The 15,726-nt window shown below is 38.0% G+C and overlaps 1 protein-coding gene and 3 gene segments (V, D, J or C); 2 read left to right on the plus strand and 2 right to left on the minus strand.

Annotated features, from left to right (window-relative positions):
* The window catches only part of LOC127357464 (Ig kappa-b4 chain C region-like), a 73,698-nt gene that overhangs the window by 31,578 nt on the left and 26,394 nt on the right, over nucleotides 1–15,726 (plus strand).
* The window catches only part of LOC127357426 (sialoadhesin), a 96,666-nt gene that overhangs the window by 5,650 nt on the left and 75,290 nt on the right, over nucleotides 1–15,726 (plus strand). The window contains exons 8-10 of the mRNA XM_051389643.1: nucleotides 267–545; nucleotides 1,151–6,468; nucleotides 8,514–9,734. Of these exons, the coding sequence (XP_051245603.1) occupies nucleotides 267–545; nucleotides 1,151–1,854 (983 nt within the window). The 3' untranslated portion in view covers nucleotides 1,855–6,468; nucleotides 8,514–9,734. The remainder of the gene's footprint in view (nucleotides 1–266; nucleotides 546–1,150; nucleotides 6,469–8,513; nucleotides 9,735–15,726) is intronic.
* Nucleotides 8,533–12,951, minus strand: LOC127357455 (Ig kappa chain V region 2717-like). The segment is given in 2 exon segments: nucleotides 8,533–8,855; nucleotides 12,824–12,951. Coding segments are annotated over 2 exon segments (414 nt in total).
* LOC127357456 (Ig kappa chain V region 120-like) lies at nucleotides 13,975–15,301 on the minus strand. The segment is given in 2 exon segments: nucleotides 13,975–15,063; nucleotides 15,171–15,301. Coding segments are annotated over 2 exon segments (411 nt in total).

A 15,726-nucleotide genomic window follows, 5' to 3' on the forward strand; every position in this document is an offset into this window, starting at 1 on the left:
TAATTCAAAGCCAGAACATTTCAGTCCAAAACAAAGTTGCTGAACAGCATTACAAGTTTACAATATGGTGAAACATGGGAGCCAATGACTTATGGCCATTTATTTTTTACTGGTTGCTTTTTCTGAATGCTTTCTGTTGTTTTTCAGTAGTTTCTCTTGACAGACTTATGATGTTGAGTTTTGAATATAAATATTTGAAGCTTGTATGGTAACTACAATCTATACATGAATATATGGTAACAACAGTCTCTCTGATTTTTGTACAGATGCTCCAGTGAATGTGTTAATTGAGGTCAGTCACAATGGCACCCTGGCAGAGGGCAGCAGTGTGAACCTGACCTGCAGCAGTGCTGCTAAACCTGTAGGCAGATACACCTGGTACAGAAGGACTTCTTCCAGTTCCCTGCTCCAGGTGGGCTCAGGAAAGGTCCTGTCTTTAGCCTCTCTGGATCTGTCCAATGCTGGACTCTATGTGTGTCAGGTCAGGAACCGTCTGGGAGAAAAAAGCTCAAGTGAAGTGCTGCTGGAGGTCGATGTTTTAGAGAGTAAGTATGCAAACTGAAAGAAGGAGAAAGGGGGAATAGCATGATGGAGGGCTGGGAGATAAAGACTATTAATAGTTTAAATCCTGTCTGATCCAACCATAGATCCCAAATCCCAATCCCAAAGAACAAGAACAATCATTTTAATATTTTCATGCAATGCAATAGTGCAGCATCTTAAGTTTATGATGGTCAATAGCTATAACAGAAACTGAACATTCATTCACTCTTTATTTGTTATTCTACATTCTGCAGACCCCATTGAAATGAGGTAAATAAAAACAACTAAATTGTATATCCGGATGGTAGTTTTAATGTGTAGAGTAACTCCTTTCCTATCCATCCCTTGTGTAGATAAACACACACAAAGCATGTTATTGTTATATTATAACAAGTAATTTTGTAAAATAATATTTAAATTAACTGTATGTGGTCAAAACAATTACATTCACAAATGTCACATATGTTGATAAATACAATGAGACAATAGAAATATGTAAACCGCCACACTTACAGGAGATTTGAACTATTAATGGTTTCTGAATTGAATTTACATATATACAATTTCATACAATATGATGACCATACATTCTCGTCTGCTTCACTAGCACCCACAGGACCAACAGAGGAGGGAGAGGAAGGTGGTAAACTAAAAGCAACATCCTCACATGCTGCCACATCCTCCCACTCCACCATGTCCCCATATACAAGTCTGTCCTCACCACCTGCCACTTCCTCCAAAACCACCATGTCCCCATATACAACCCTGTCCTCACCACCTGCCACATCCTCACATGCCACCATGTCCACATATACAACCCTGTCCTCACCACCTGCCACATCCTCACATGCCACCATGTCCCCATATACAACCCTGTCCTCACTACCTGCCACATCCTCCCACACCACCATGTCCCCATATACAACCCTGTCCTCACCACCTGCCACATCCTCACATGCCACCACAACACAGGACAGGGATACAAGATTTGATCAGCACACCTGGTTTGGCAAGTTGCAGGCGGAACTGTTGGAGATGCGGTTGAGCTTTGAGAGGAGCCTCCGTCAGATGGAAAGCCGTACACATTCCCTGCTGTGGTCCATGAGCAGGAGGTTGGAGCGAATGACAGAGGCTGTGGATCGTAATTCCCCCTCCTCTCACCAGGATAAAACCTTTTTATCCCTTAGCCATTTGCTATCCAGGGGTGTTTCAGCAGTGACCCCTTCAAGCCAACCCGCAGGCAGTCGCCCCATGAATCTTCAGAACAGAGGTCAGCGCAGACGTGAAGGTCGGAGAGGAACTCGGTCCTGAAAAGGAAGAGCTTATGTTAAGTTACCAGTTCTGTTGTTTCTAAGGACCAGTGTGTAGGATTTAGTGACATCTAGAGGTGTAGTAGGAGATTGCAAGTCCCTCACTTCAGCCTCTCCCCTGAGAAGGAGAAATTTCAGCGGCCACAAACTTACATAGCCCAATCTACAACCAGTGTTTGGTTTGTTAGTTCTGAGCTACTGTAGAAACTGTCCATGGAAAGAAACTGGTGGCGTCTTTAGATAACAGCAGCTTATTCTTAGGTAACAAAATCATAACGATTCTTATTTTCAGGTGTTTATACAATAATGAAAACATAGTTATACATATCATATTCCATTTCTGTCAATGGATCATCCTAAATGTTACACACTGGATCTTGAAATGAAAACGAACATGATACACTTATTTTTATTCTTAATAATTTGATATGAACATATATGTTTTCATCTTAAAATCTTACCTTTCGACAGTTATGTCTTTTTAATAAGATTTTGATCTTACAAGCAAAACTTTTCAGTAAACTCTTGTTTGACTTGCCATTTTCCATTAACCCTTGTCTAATTCAATTATCTTTACTGTTTGTGGGGGTAAGTCAAGATAGGCTAGCTGAGATCATTCTTGAGTGTCTTTATTTGTAAGAATATTAGAAATATATATTTTTTACTCTGGTAACAGACACTAACTGTTCATTATGTCAAGATTCTGACAGTAGAAATCTCCTCTATCTTCAGCTTGAAATACACTGATGTTAGAGTGAACAAAGAGTTTGATCCACAGCCTGTAAAACACTCTGGAACCCCAGAACCTTTGTGAGTTTCCCCCAAAGTTTGCAGTTTAGGTGCTTTACCATATTTCTGTAGGTACCAGGCTATGTCATGATAAACTCAAAAGTTTTTTACTTCTATATCACAGTTTGGTGAAATGTTGAACTTAAGCTTTACAAAAGTTTTATTGGTCTTTTACAAAAGGTAATGATTGTACCTAGAAAATGATAACTTTTCATCTGATTATTAATTAATAAATATCCACAGTACATTACATTTACACCTTATGGACTACTGCAACACATCTGATTCTGATGATCATAATTTTAAGCCTTTTGATTCCCCTGCAATTGATTCTTACAATGTTGATGTTGCCCCAGATTTGAATTTGTTTTCATCATTTGATGCCATTAACCTCTGCAGATTTTATGATGAAACTCAGTTTAATGACTTATGTGTTTCTATGCCTTCTAATATATTCTCCACTTTCCACCTGAATACAAGAAGTCTTTCTTGCAACTATGACAAATGTATTCATTATTTATCTTCACTCAAACATAATTTCTCTGTTATTGCCTTATCTGAAACATGGCCTACAGAAGATTCTAGAGAAATATTTAAATTACCAAATTATAATTCAGTCCACTACGTAAGAGAGAATAGATCTGGAGGTGGAGTATTTCTGTTTTTTCTTGTTGACTATGAATTTAAAGTTAGGGATGATCTTTGCCTGAAGTCAGCTAGGGCTGAGGTGGAATCTGTGTTTGTGGAGCTCTCTGGTGTCTTTGGTGGAAAAAATGTTATAGTTGGTGTTATTTATCGCCCACCTGACTCTACTGTCCAAGATTTTAATGAAAGTCTGTCCAGTTCTCTTGATTTGATAAACAAGGAGGATACATTTTGTTATATTTTAGGAGACTTTAATATAAACCTCTTTAAAAAAAAATTTGATACTTTTTCTCACTTATTCATAAATCTACAAGAGTAAAGGAAAATTCAGCAACTTTGATTGATAACATCTTAACAAACAACTTGAGTGAAGGAATGAAATCTGGGGTTTTGTATTTAGATTTGTCAGATCATTTTCCTATATTAAAGATATGCTTGCCAGTATCTCATGGAATGATCTATATAAAGAAAATAATGCTTATTCTGCATATCAACATTTTATGAAAGTCATTAGCTATAGTTTCAATGAATGTTTTCCAATAGGCAGTTCTACTAGGAAATGCAATCAGGACTTAAGTAGGCCTTGGTTTACAGTTGATTTGCTGAAGCTGCTGAGGAAAAAGAATAAATTGTACAGAAAATATGTCTCAAATCCTACACCTGTTACCCATGGTGTTTATAAATCTTAAATATACTCATTCCATTAGATCTGCGAAAAAGAAATATTTCTGCGAAAAATGTAAGAGGTGTTCAAATGATACTTAAACCACATGGAAAGTTATAAATCAGTTGTTGCATAGAGAAAAAAAGACTCACCCAGAGTTACCTTCAATCTTTTTAGATGGTGACAATTCTTTTAACAATTCATTTGATATAGCAAAAAAATTCAATGATTTTTTTGTTAACATTGGTTATGAATTAGCTAGTAAAGTTCCTCCTAGTTGTGCCAATCCACTGGATTTCATTACAGTAAATTATCCTTCTATCTCTTCTTTTAAGCCTCATGATGTCCAAGAAATAAGTGACATTATTGATTAACTAAAAACATCTTCAGCTGACCATGATGACATTTCTGCATCCCTAGTTAAACAGGTCAATTTTGCTGCCACTAGGTTACGTTATTTCTCTGTCTATGGCAAGAAGCGTTGTACTAGAGGATTTAAAAGTTGCCAAAGTTATTCTTCTATTTAAAGCGGATGATCCGTGTTGTTTTAATAATTATAGACCCATATCTATTTTGCCATGTTTTTCAAAAATATTAGAAAAAATCATATACAAAAGGATCCTTTCTCATGTAGATTCTAATTCAATTCTTTACAAACATCAGTATGGTTTTTAGAAAAATCACTCCACTTATATGCCTTTGCTTCATTTGATTGACAAAGTTACCTCTGCATTAGAAAATAATGAATTTAATTGTAGTATATTCATTGATTTTTCACAAGCTTTTGATACAGTTAACCATCATATTTTACTGAAAAAACTGCATAAATATGGTTTTCATGATGTTACGTTTGAATGGTTAAAAAACTATGTCTCAAATAGAAGACAGTTTGTTTGTATTAATGGATGCTATTCCAACAAAGCTACACTACTTTGTGGGGTCCCCCAGGGATCCATTCTTGGACCATTATTATTTCTTATTTATATTAATGATTTATCAAATGTCTCAAATATTCTTTGTTTGCAGATGATACAACTCTAGTTTATTTTCACTCAAATTTCAATTCTCTGATTAAAAATTTGAATGTTGGTTTAACTAGATATGCTACATGGTTCAGTTTAAATAAGTTATTTCTGAATATAAAAAAAATCTAACTATATAATATTTTGTGGCAAAAAATCATACTCTAAGGATTTTTGTAAAGTTATAATTCAGTCTGTTGAGTTGCCTCAAGTCTCAACAACAAGATTCCTGAGTTTGAATTGGAAAGCACAAATACACTGGGTTAGCAAAAAAAATAAACAAATCTATCGGTATAATTAGGAGGATTAGTAATCTTGTTACCACAAGCTGTCTTCTTACACTTTATTACAGTTTAATTTATCCATTATCTTTCATATTGTAATATAGTTTGGGCAAGTACCTTTCCTACTTCACTCCATAGAATTTTGGTTCTTCAGAAACGTTTTGTTAGGATGGCAACCCGATCTGATGTCTCATCTGTACGTCTTTTTCAGAAACTCCAGATACTTACTGTTCATGACATCAATATCTCTCAAATATGTGTTCTTATTTATAAGGTATATTCAGATCATGAAAACTTTCCAGAGCACTTTCAGACTTATTTTAAATTTAATTCTCAGGTTCACTCTTATCCAACGTGACAATCTTTAGATCTTCATCCCCCAAGATTTTTTACGTGCAGAGGTCAATTTACTATTAAATTTAAGGGTACCAAATTATGGAATACCTTTTCCCATCTGGCAAAAAACTCCATCTCTATAAAATGTTTCAAAAGATGTCTAAAAGCCCATTTAACTGCTGTCTTAAAATTCTAATTCACACACAAACACACTTTTATATCATGTTCATATTTTTGTTTTCATATTGTTATTTTGTTGTCATTATAACTTGTTGTTGATGTTATATATTCTTTTTCTCTATTATCAGTTTGTTATTACTTTATGTAGTTATAATATTCTCTGTATGTCAATTTTCTGTTCCTTATAACTATGAAATTTTAGGTGGAGGCTTTAAATAAGCCCATCTGGGTTTTCTGCCTTTCCCTGCGCTATTTGTTATCTTTGTCGTTTTATTGTAATTCTAATCTGTGCAAAATAAATAAATAAAATAAAAATAAATAAATAAATTAAGAGAAGGATTTTGTGACCTCCAACAGAATGTCTTGGCATATAAAAGTATAATTTTTTAGTGTCAGTGAGAGGTGCTGAAGCATTTTCCGATTAGAACCCCCATGTTTTGTATAAATATGAAGAGTAAAGGAGAAATAAATCATTCTTGCATTATTAACAGTTGTACTTATAAATTCTAATTATTTAGATTTATCTATGGACTTTTTAAAACAACTGGAGATTCTGTCTCTGTGTGGATTGTGTGTGTGTGTGTGTGTGTGTGTGTGTGTGTGTGTGTGCGTGTCCTCAGTGAAGTGTATCAGTCTCTGCAGTAGCTTCCAGCTGCAGCAGTCAGTTCAGTTTCTGTTCAGTCTGACTGAGGGAGGTTTTTGTATGATGCTTTTTCACTGTGTGAAATCTTCATCTTCATCTCATGATCAACAATGAATCTTTAACTTTTTATCTTTAGTACTGAAACCTGTCTGTTGTCATGGTTCAGCAGTGATGCCTGTCTGTTGCCAGGGTTACTGAGCTCAGAGAAGGAAGTGAAATTTTAAGACCAGTTTCATTCAGTCTGAAGAAGACCATCAGAACTAGAAGCCTCCTCTGCTGCAACCAACAGGATGGAGTTCAGTTTACCTCATATAAACTTTATTAATCTCTCTCTCTGCAGTGGGTTGAGTCGTCCCCACCCTGACAGTGCTGCCCCCCTCCAGTGAGGAGCTGCAGCAGGGGAAGGCCACGCTCATGTGTCTGGCCAACAGGGGCTTCCCCTCAGACTGGAGTCTGTCCTGGAAGGTGGACGGCAGCAGCAGCAGCAGCAGCTGGGAGCAGAGCATGAGCCCCGGGGTGCTGAAGGACGGCCAGTACAGCTGGAGCAGCACCCTGAGGCTCTCTGCAGACCACTGGAGGAAGGTGGGCTCTGTGACCTGTGAGGCCACCCAGGGATCCCAGACTCCGCTCTCAGAGACACTGAGGAGAGACCAGTGTTCCCAGTTCTGACCTGACCCACTGGGACTCTGATACTGGTTTCACTCTGCTACTGCTGTCAGTCTGCACTGTGCAACACCGTTGCTCTCTCTCTCTCTCTCTCTCTCTTTCTCTGTCTTTCTCAATGGTTTCAAGATTTCAAAATAATAAAGATTTAATAAAATCATCAGTTTTCATGTGAGTATTATTAATTTAGCACGTTTATAAATGTTTAGAATCATCAGAAAAGTTCCTCTATAATTGGCAGTTGTATATGCTTTAATATACCTTGTTAATTATACCCATGTTTAGACCATTTAGAAGATCACCTATCTTTTATCATTCTGAAGTCTGAATATGAGGATGATTCATTATGTAACAAGGGCTAAATCTGTCCCTTGAAATTATTGAAAATTTAAAAAAGAGTTCAGATAGAAATGTTCATAGTTAGATACACAGAGCAGCGCATCATCTGCATCAAGTGATATACAATATCTTTGATCTCATGATAGTAATGTCTCGTACATGTCATAGCTCTTTCAGTACAATCTGACAATAGATGTTTTGCTGTGGTATCCTAAAGCAAGAGCTTGTCCTACTGTTGGAGCCATGAGGACTATAAGCTATAGTTATAGTTAAAGCATATGAAAAAGAGAATTAAATGATGATAGTAAAATGATTTATAAAGCAGTATACAAACATGATATGGTTAAATATGGATGTTGAATAATTTGTTTGCTCATGCCCTGAATTATCCTTGTTTCTGCTCTACTATTGCATTAAAGTAATTTAATTATGGGAATAACTGCACCAGGGGGAAATTGACACCAGGCAAAACGGGGGAACAGAAGCATTCTTTGGACGCAAATTCTAGAATGCATACTGTTGAAAGGTCATTTTTGTTATACCTAGACATACCTACGTTAAAATATTGAAAATAAAATTCCTTTGTTAACTTTGAATCCGCGGTTGCTTGTTTTTTGGTGTGTGTGTTATCAATCCCGCTCAAATAACGGCTTAATGAAAGTGATTTTGAATTAAAAGTCACTAACAGTGCACTCACAGATGACCTACTCTTCCATTGTTAACTTCTCACTGTCTCTTTACCACCATTGTTAGTATTCTGTACAACAAAGTGAATGTAATAGAATTATTGCTCAGCACTGCTGTGTAAAGTTGTGTTTTCTGACCTTGTACCACAATGACAAGTGTTATGTTTATGACTGATAATTTATCCCAATCAAACAGAAACCTGATTTTAAACCTTGTCAAATATCTCTTGTGTGACATTGTGTGTTTAGTGTAATCTAATTTATTAAATTGTGTGTGTGTGTGTGTGTCTGTGTGTGTGTGTGTGTGTGTGTGTGTGTGTGTGTGTGTCCTCAGTGAAGTGTATCAGTCTCTGCAGTAGCTTCCAGCTGCAGCAGTCACTTCAGTTTCTGTTCAGTCTGACTGAGGGAGGTTTTTGTACGACGCTTTTTCACTGTGTGAACAACCACTGACTGTTGATGTAATGACCACCCATGCAGTAGTAAGCTGCTGTGTCTTCAGTCTGTACTCCACTGATGGTCAGAGTGAAGTCAGAGTTTGATCCACTGCCTGTAAAACGACCTGGAATCCCTGATGCTTGAGTGCTAGTATAGTAAATGAGCAGTTCAGGAGTTTCTCCATCTCTCTGTCGGTACCAGGATAAATAGTAATATTTATAGATGTTCTGACTAGTTCTACATGTGATGGTGACGGAGCCTCCCAGAACAGAGCTCACTGCTCCAGGCTGAGTCACTGTGACCTGGCCTCTGGACTCTGAGGATACAGAGACAAAAACATAAAGCAGCGTCATGGTTTTGTGGGCTTCATTTCAGAGGGACGGATGTTCATAGAGGAGAGGAGTTTGATTCTCTGGACTTTACCTGTGAAGCAGCAGCAGAGGAGAGTCCAGATGAGGACGGAGATCAAAGTCATGTTTTTGATGAGGAGGATTTCTGTGTCTTCTGTTGTCATGAAGGACAGCTGTCAGTCATCCAGTGTTCAACTCTCAGGACTATAAACTCTCCCAGAGCACTGGAGCATGGTGCTGCTGATGCAAAGTGGCTCTCTATGGAAATGCTCTGACTGACTCCAATAGGGACTTGGATTCCTCTCATGATGCTGTTTATCAATGGATCAATCACTTTATCAGAGTATTGATTAGGAATGTGTCAGTGCTCATTTGTATGAGGCTTTGGTTTCAGTTTGATGGACACATTTTCTTCCAGAATATTTAGTGAATTCCCCTTAATTCACTACCACACAGATCAACATCACTGATGGACACATTTTAACAACATTATCAGTTATTATAATGTAAAATAAACATTACTCATGATAATTGTTTGCATTTGTCAGGTTTTTTTTGTATATCTTATTTCAATGTCTTCTGAAAGACGAATTCGTTTTACTTGTACATGTTTGACATTTCAGACAAAAAAGGTTAAATATATATTAATATTTTGTAAATTGATTTCAAACACTACAATCGGTGATTGCATAAACTGGGTAAACTGGGAATGTGTTTGCTGAGTTTGTTTGTGTCAAAGTCAGAGAGCCATGTCTCTCTACAGTGAGAGGTTTTTGTACGGCGGCTCAATGAGTTTGTATCACTGTGGTACACGTTCGGTGGAGGAACCAGACTGAAAGTTAACTGTAAGTACATTTAACTCTTTTAACAACAAATAATTTCCATGTATTCTGTTTAAATCTTATAGCTGTCGACCTTAAAGGAATATTTTGCCTAATATTTGAAATCTAATGTGTTTCTAACAATTCTTGAAGGCTTCAGAGTGTCATTAACCAGACTACAATCCACTCCAATTGATAATGTTTTGCAATAAAGCTTTAATTTTCTACATTCTTATCAGTTAATTGTAAAACTACTAAGCAATACTCTGTAAGGAGAGAAAGTCTTTAAGTATAAGATTTACTTTTTTGGATCAAGAACTCTGCTAATAGTTTTTGTTCAGTGTTTAATGTGTATGGGTAATACTCAATCTTACTCTCAGAGTAACAATATTAAAGCCATTCCACAAATTTTATTATGAGAATGTCATGAGTTTGAAGTAGTTCAGTAGTTAACAATCTTCACTTTGAATGTTTCTGACTTTTCAATGATGATTCCTGCTTACATGAAGAGAACAAACACATATCATCATTTATCAGGTTTTAGCTTTATACAAGAAATATTTGAGATGGTTAAAACAATAACAATGTCACAATCTTCATCTCATGTTTAACAAGGAATCTTTGACTATTTACTTTATTATTTAAAAACTATACACTGGACTAAAAGTTTTAACTTTTTATCTTTAGTACTGAAACCTGTCTGTTGTCATGGTTCAGCAGTGATGCCTGTCTGTTGCCATGGTTACTGAGCTCAGAGAGGAAGTGAAACGTTTAAGACCAGTTTCATTCAGTCTGAAGAAGACCAACAGAACTAGAAGCCTCCTCTGCTGCAACCAACAGGATGGAGTTCAGTTTACCTCATATAAACTGTATTAATCTCTCTCTCTGCAGTGGATCGAGTTGTCCCCACCCTGACGGTGCTGCCCCCCTCCAGTGAGGAGCTGCAGCAGGGGAAGGCCACGCTCATGTGTCTGGCCAACAAGGGCTTCCCCTCAGACTGGAGTCTGTCCTGGAAGGTGGACGGCAGCAGCAGCAGCAGCAGCAGCAGCAGCTGGGAGCAGAGCAGGAGCCCCGGGGTGCTGAAGGACGGCCACTACTGCTGGAGCAGCACCCTGAGGCTCTCTGCAGACCACTGGAGGAAGGTGGGCTCTGTGACCTGTGAGGCCACCCAGGGCTCCCAGACTCCGCTCTCAGAGACACTGAGGAGAGACCAGTGTCCCCAGTTCTGACCTGACTCACTGGGACTCTGATACTGGTTTTACTCTGCTACTGCTGTCAGTCTGCACTCTGCAACACCGTTGCTCTCTCTCTCTCTCTCTCTCTCTCTCTCTCTCTCCCTTTTTTCTCTCTGTCTCTCTCGATGGTTTCAAGATTTCAAAATAATAAAGATTTAATAAAATCAGCAGTTTTCATGTATTACTAATTCAGCACATTTAGAAATGTTTAGAAACATTAGAAAAGTTCCTCTATAATTGGCAGTTGTATATGCTTTAATGAACCTTGTTAATTATACCCATGTTTAGACCATTTAGAAGATCACCTATCTTTAATCATTCTGAAGTCTGAATATGAGGATGATTCATTATGTAACAAGGGTTAGATCTGCTCCTTGAAATTATTGAAAATCTTTACCAAAGTTTAAAAAAGAGTTCAGATAGAAATGTTCATAGTTAGATACACAGAGCAGCGCATCATCTGCATCAAGTGATATACAATATCTTTGATCTTATGATGGTAATGTGTCGTACATGTCATAGCTCTTTCAGTACAATCTGACAATAGATGTTTTGCTGTGGTATCCTAAAGCAAGAGCTTGTCCTACTGTTGGAGCCATGAGGACTATAAGCTATAGTTATAGTTAAAGTATATGAAAAAGAGAATTAAATGATGACAGTAAAATGATTTATAAGGCAGTATACAAACATGATATGGTTAAATATGGATGTTGAATAATTTGCTTGCTCATGCCCTGAATTCTCCTTGTGGCTGCTCTACTACTGAAGTAATTTAATTATGGGAATAACTGCACCAGGGGGAAATTGACACCAGGCAAAACGGGGGAACAGAAGCATTTTTTGGACGCAAATTCCAGAATGCATACTGTTGAAAGGTCATTTTTGTTATACCTAGGCATACCTACGTTAAAATATTGAAAATAAAATTCCTTTGTTAACTTCGCGGTTGCTTGTTTATTGGTTTGTGTGTTATCAATCCCGCTCAAATAACGGCTTAATGAAAGTGATTTTGAATTAAAAGTCACTAACAGTGCACTCACATATGACCTATTCTTCCATTGTTAACTTCTCACTGTCTCTTTACCACCATTGTTAGTATTCTGTCCAACAAAGTGAATGTGGTAGAATTATTGCTCAACACTGCTGTGTAAAGTTGTGTTTTCTGACCTTGTACCACAATGAGTGTTATGTTTATGGCTGATAATTTATCCCAATTAAACAGAAACCTGATTTTAACCCTTGTCAAGTCTCTCTTGTGTGACATTGTGTGTTTAGTGTAATCTAATTTGTTAAATTTTGTGTGTGTGTGTGTGTGTGTGTGTGTGTGTGTGTGTGTGTGTGTGTGTGTCCTCAGTGAAGTGTATCAGTCTCTGCAGTAGCTTCCAGCTGCAGCAGTCAGTTCAGTTTCTGTTCAGTCTGACTGAGGGAGGTTTTTGTACGACGCTTTTTCACTGTGTGAACAACCACTGACTGTTGATGTAATGACCACCCATGCAGTAGTAAACTGCTGCATCTTCAGTCTGGACTCCACTGATGGTCAGAGTGAAGTCAGAGTTTGATCCACTGCCTGAAAAACGATCTGGAATCCCTGATGGTCGAGTGCTAGTATAGTAAATGAGCAGTTCAGGAGTTTCTCCATCTCTCTGTCGGTACCAGGATAAATAGTAATATTTATAGATGTTCTGACTAGTTCTACATGTGATTGTGACGGAGCCTCCCTGAACAGACCTCACTGCTCCAGGTTGAGTCACTGTGACCTGGCCTCTGGACTCTGAGGATACAGAGACAAAAACATAAAGCAGCGTCATGGTTTTGTGGGCTTCATTTCAGAGGGACGGATGTTCATAGAGGAGAGGAGTTTGATTCTCTGGACTTTACCTGTGAAGCAGCAGCAGAGGAGAGTCCAGATGAGGACGGAGATCAAAGTCATGTTTTTGATGAGGAGGATTTCTGTGTCTTCTGTTGTCATGAAGGACAGCTGTCAGTCATCCAGTGTTCAACTCTCAGGACTATAAACTCTCCCAGAGCACTGGAGCATGGTGCTGCTGATGCAAAGTGGCTGTCTATGGAAATGCAGGAGAGACCATGTTCTTAGTATTGAACGGACACAGTGTGACTACAGCCCTAAATCTTCTTTTTGTCATCCCACCAATTTAACATCATTGAACTTCAGATTGTGACATTTTCATTGTTCCAATAATGCTGTAAGACAATAAAGATATTTTATTCTTTCAATCAAATGTTTTTTCATGGATCTTTCTACCAACAACATTTTCATATTTTCACAGTGCAGGATTATAACCCATGTCACATGAAGATCTTCTCATCATTGGTGATACTTATACATTCTGGGATTACATCATGCAGGTAGAAACAAGGTGTGATTGAAGAATGAAAATAGGTCATTTATATAAAATCATGTTTAAAGGTTGTTTAGATTAATCTCCAATAATAAATAGTGTTTTAAGGATTAGCAACAAAATGTTTTAGTATTGTCAGCATAAGATCAAGCAAGCCAGAAAGTATTAGCCACCATGAGCATGAGCAAGCAAATTATTCAACATCCATATTTAACCATATCATGTTTGTATACTGCCTTATAAATCATTTTACTGTCATCATTTAATTCTCTTTTTCATATGCTTTAACTATAACTATAGCTTATAGTCCTCATGGCTCCAACAGTAGGACAAGCTCTTGCTTTAGGATACCACAGCAAAACATCTATTGTCAGATTGTACTGCATAGGTGGTCATTACATCAACAGTCAGTGGTTGTTCACACAGTGAAAAAGTGTCGTACAAAAACCTCCCTTAGAAACAAAATGTTTTAGTATTGTCAGCATAAGATCAAGCAAGCCAGAAAGTATTAGCCACCATGGGAGATAACTTGTGCCCCCCCCATACTTTGTGTGTGTGAGAAAGAGGTGAAACAACATCCAATAACACAAACAGGGCGATCTATAATCCCTTTTGTATTAGATTTAGTATTTAAAGAGCTTCCTTAGCTCAACGAGACTCTGAGACGTATGGGGTAACATCATTTCATTTGAGCGAGGCTGACCTGGACACGTGTGTTCCTATCTTAATAATCACAGTAGATCATTGAATTTACACTGACAGTGTTTGTCCCTGAGTCAAATCTGAACTATTTAATACAGGTGATCATTTTAATAAAGAAATGTAAGGATTATGCACACAGCACATCTGATAGCTCTGTCAGTACAATCTGATTTATACCTCTGTGTGTGTTTGTATTCATATCTTCTTCTTATTTGCAATATCTCTTTAGGAACACAGAGGGTCATGCTGTCACTTAAGTACAAGTTTAATAAACGTTTTATGCTACGTAGCAGCGATACACAGACTGTATACACACCACAAGAGCTGCATGCTCTGCATTGTGTACTTCTGGATTGCTCTTATGTTGCTATTCCTGCTTTTCATCAGGCCCTTATATTGTGACATTTTCATCTGCTCATTAACTGTCTCACGTTAGCACCATTCTATTAACTGAACAATATATAAGATTATATAACTATAATAGGATATAAATGGATGGTGAGAAGCTGTGATAGAGAAAGTAAAATGGATTTCCAACAAGATTATGTTTTACTGTGTTGATACATGTTAAATGGTTGTTTAAGCAATTGTGAAGTGTGTGTGTGTGTTTGTGTGTGTGTGTGTGTGTGTGTGTGTCCTCAGTGAAGTGTATCAGTCTCTGCAGTAGCTTCCAGCTGCAGCAGTCAGTTCAGTTTCTGTTCAGTCTGACTGAGGGAGGTTTTTGTACGATGCTTTTTCACTGTGGGAACGAATACTGGCTGTTGGCGTAGAATTCACCCATACAGTAGTAAACTGCTGCATCTTCAGTCTGGACTCCACTGATGGTCAGAGTGAAGTCAGAGTTTGATCCACTGCCTGTAAAACGACCTGGAATCCCTGATGCTCGAGTGCTAGTTGTATAAATGAGCAGTTTAGGAATTTCTCCATCTCTCTGTTGGTACCAGGAAAGGTAGTTCCCATTTACATTCTGACTGGTCCTACATGTGATTGTGACGGAGCGTCCCAGAGCAGAGCTCACTGCTCCAGGCTGAGTCACTGTGACCTGGCCTCTGGACTCTGAGGATACAGAGACAAAAACATAAAGCAGCGTCATGGTTTTGTGGGCTTCATTTCAGAGGGACGGATGTTCATAGAGGAGAGGAGTTTGATTCTCTGGACTTTACCTGTGAAGCAGCAGCAGAGGAGAGTCCAGATGAGGACGGAGATCAAAGTCATGTTTTTGATGAGGAGGATTTCTGTGTCTTCTGTTGTCATGAAGGACAGCTGTCAGTCATCCAGTGTTCAACTCTCAGGACTATAAACTCTCCCAGAGCACTGGAGCATGGTGCTGCTGATGCAAAGTGGCTCTCTATGGAAATGCTCTGACTGACTCCAACAGGGACTTGGATTCCTCTCATGATGCTGTTTATCAATGGATCAATCACTTCAATGGATTGCTGATTCGGAAACACACAACAACAAGTTCATATAATTTTGGTTCTATTCTAATGCATATATTTTCTTTACATTTCAAATTTAATTAGAAACATGTATTTTATATAGGAGACAGTCCATCACCACCAGCACTGTGCAGCAGTGGTCGGTGGAGGCAGAGGAGGCCTAGATGGACTGTTACACGGGGGTGTAGTAAGGGGTTGGAAGTAAGTTTCTACACAAGTACTAAATACAATATTGTAAAGTATTTATATTCAGTTTTAGGTTGCTTGAGGCTGATAAATA

The sequence above is a fragment of the Dicentrarchus labrax genome, unplaced genomic scaffold, assembly GCF_905237075.1.
Source record: "Dicentrarchus labrax unplaced genomic scaffold, dlabrax2021, whole genome shotgun sequence".
Lineage (NCBI taxonomy): Eukaryota > Metazoa > Chordata > Actinopteri > Moronidae > Dicentrarchus > Dicentrarchus labrax.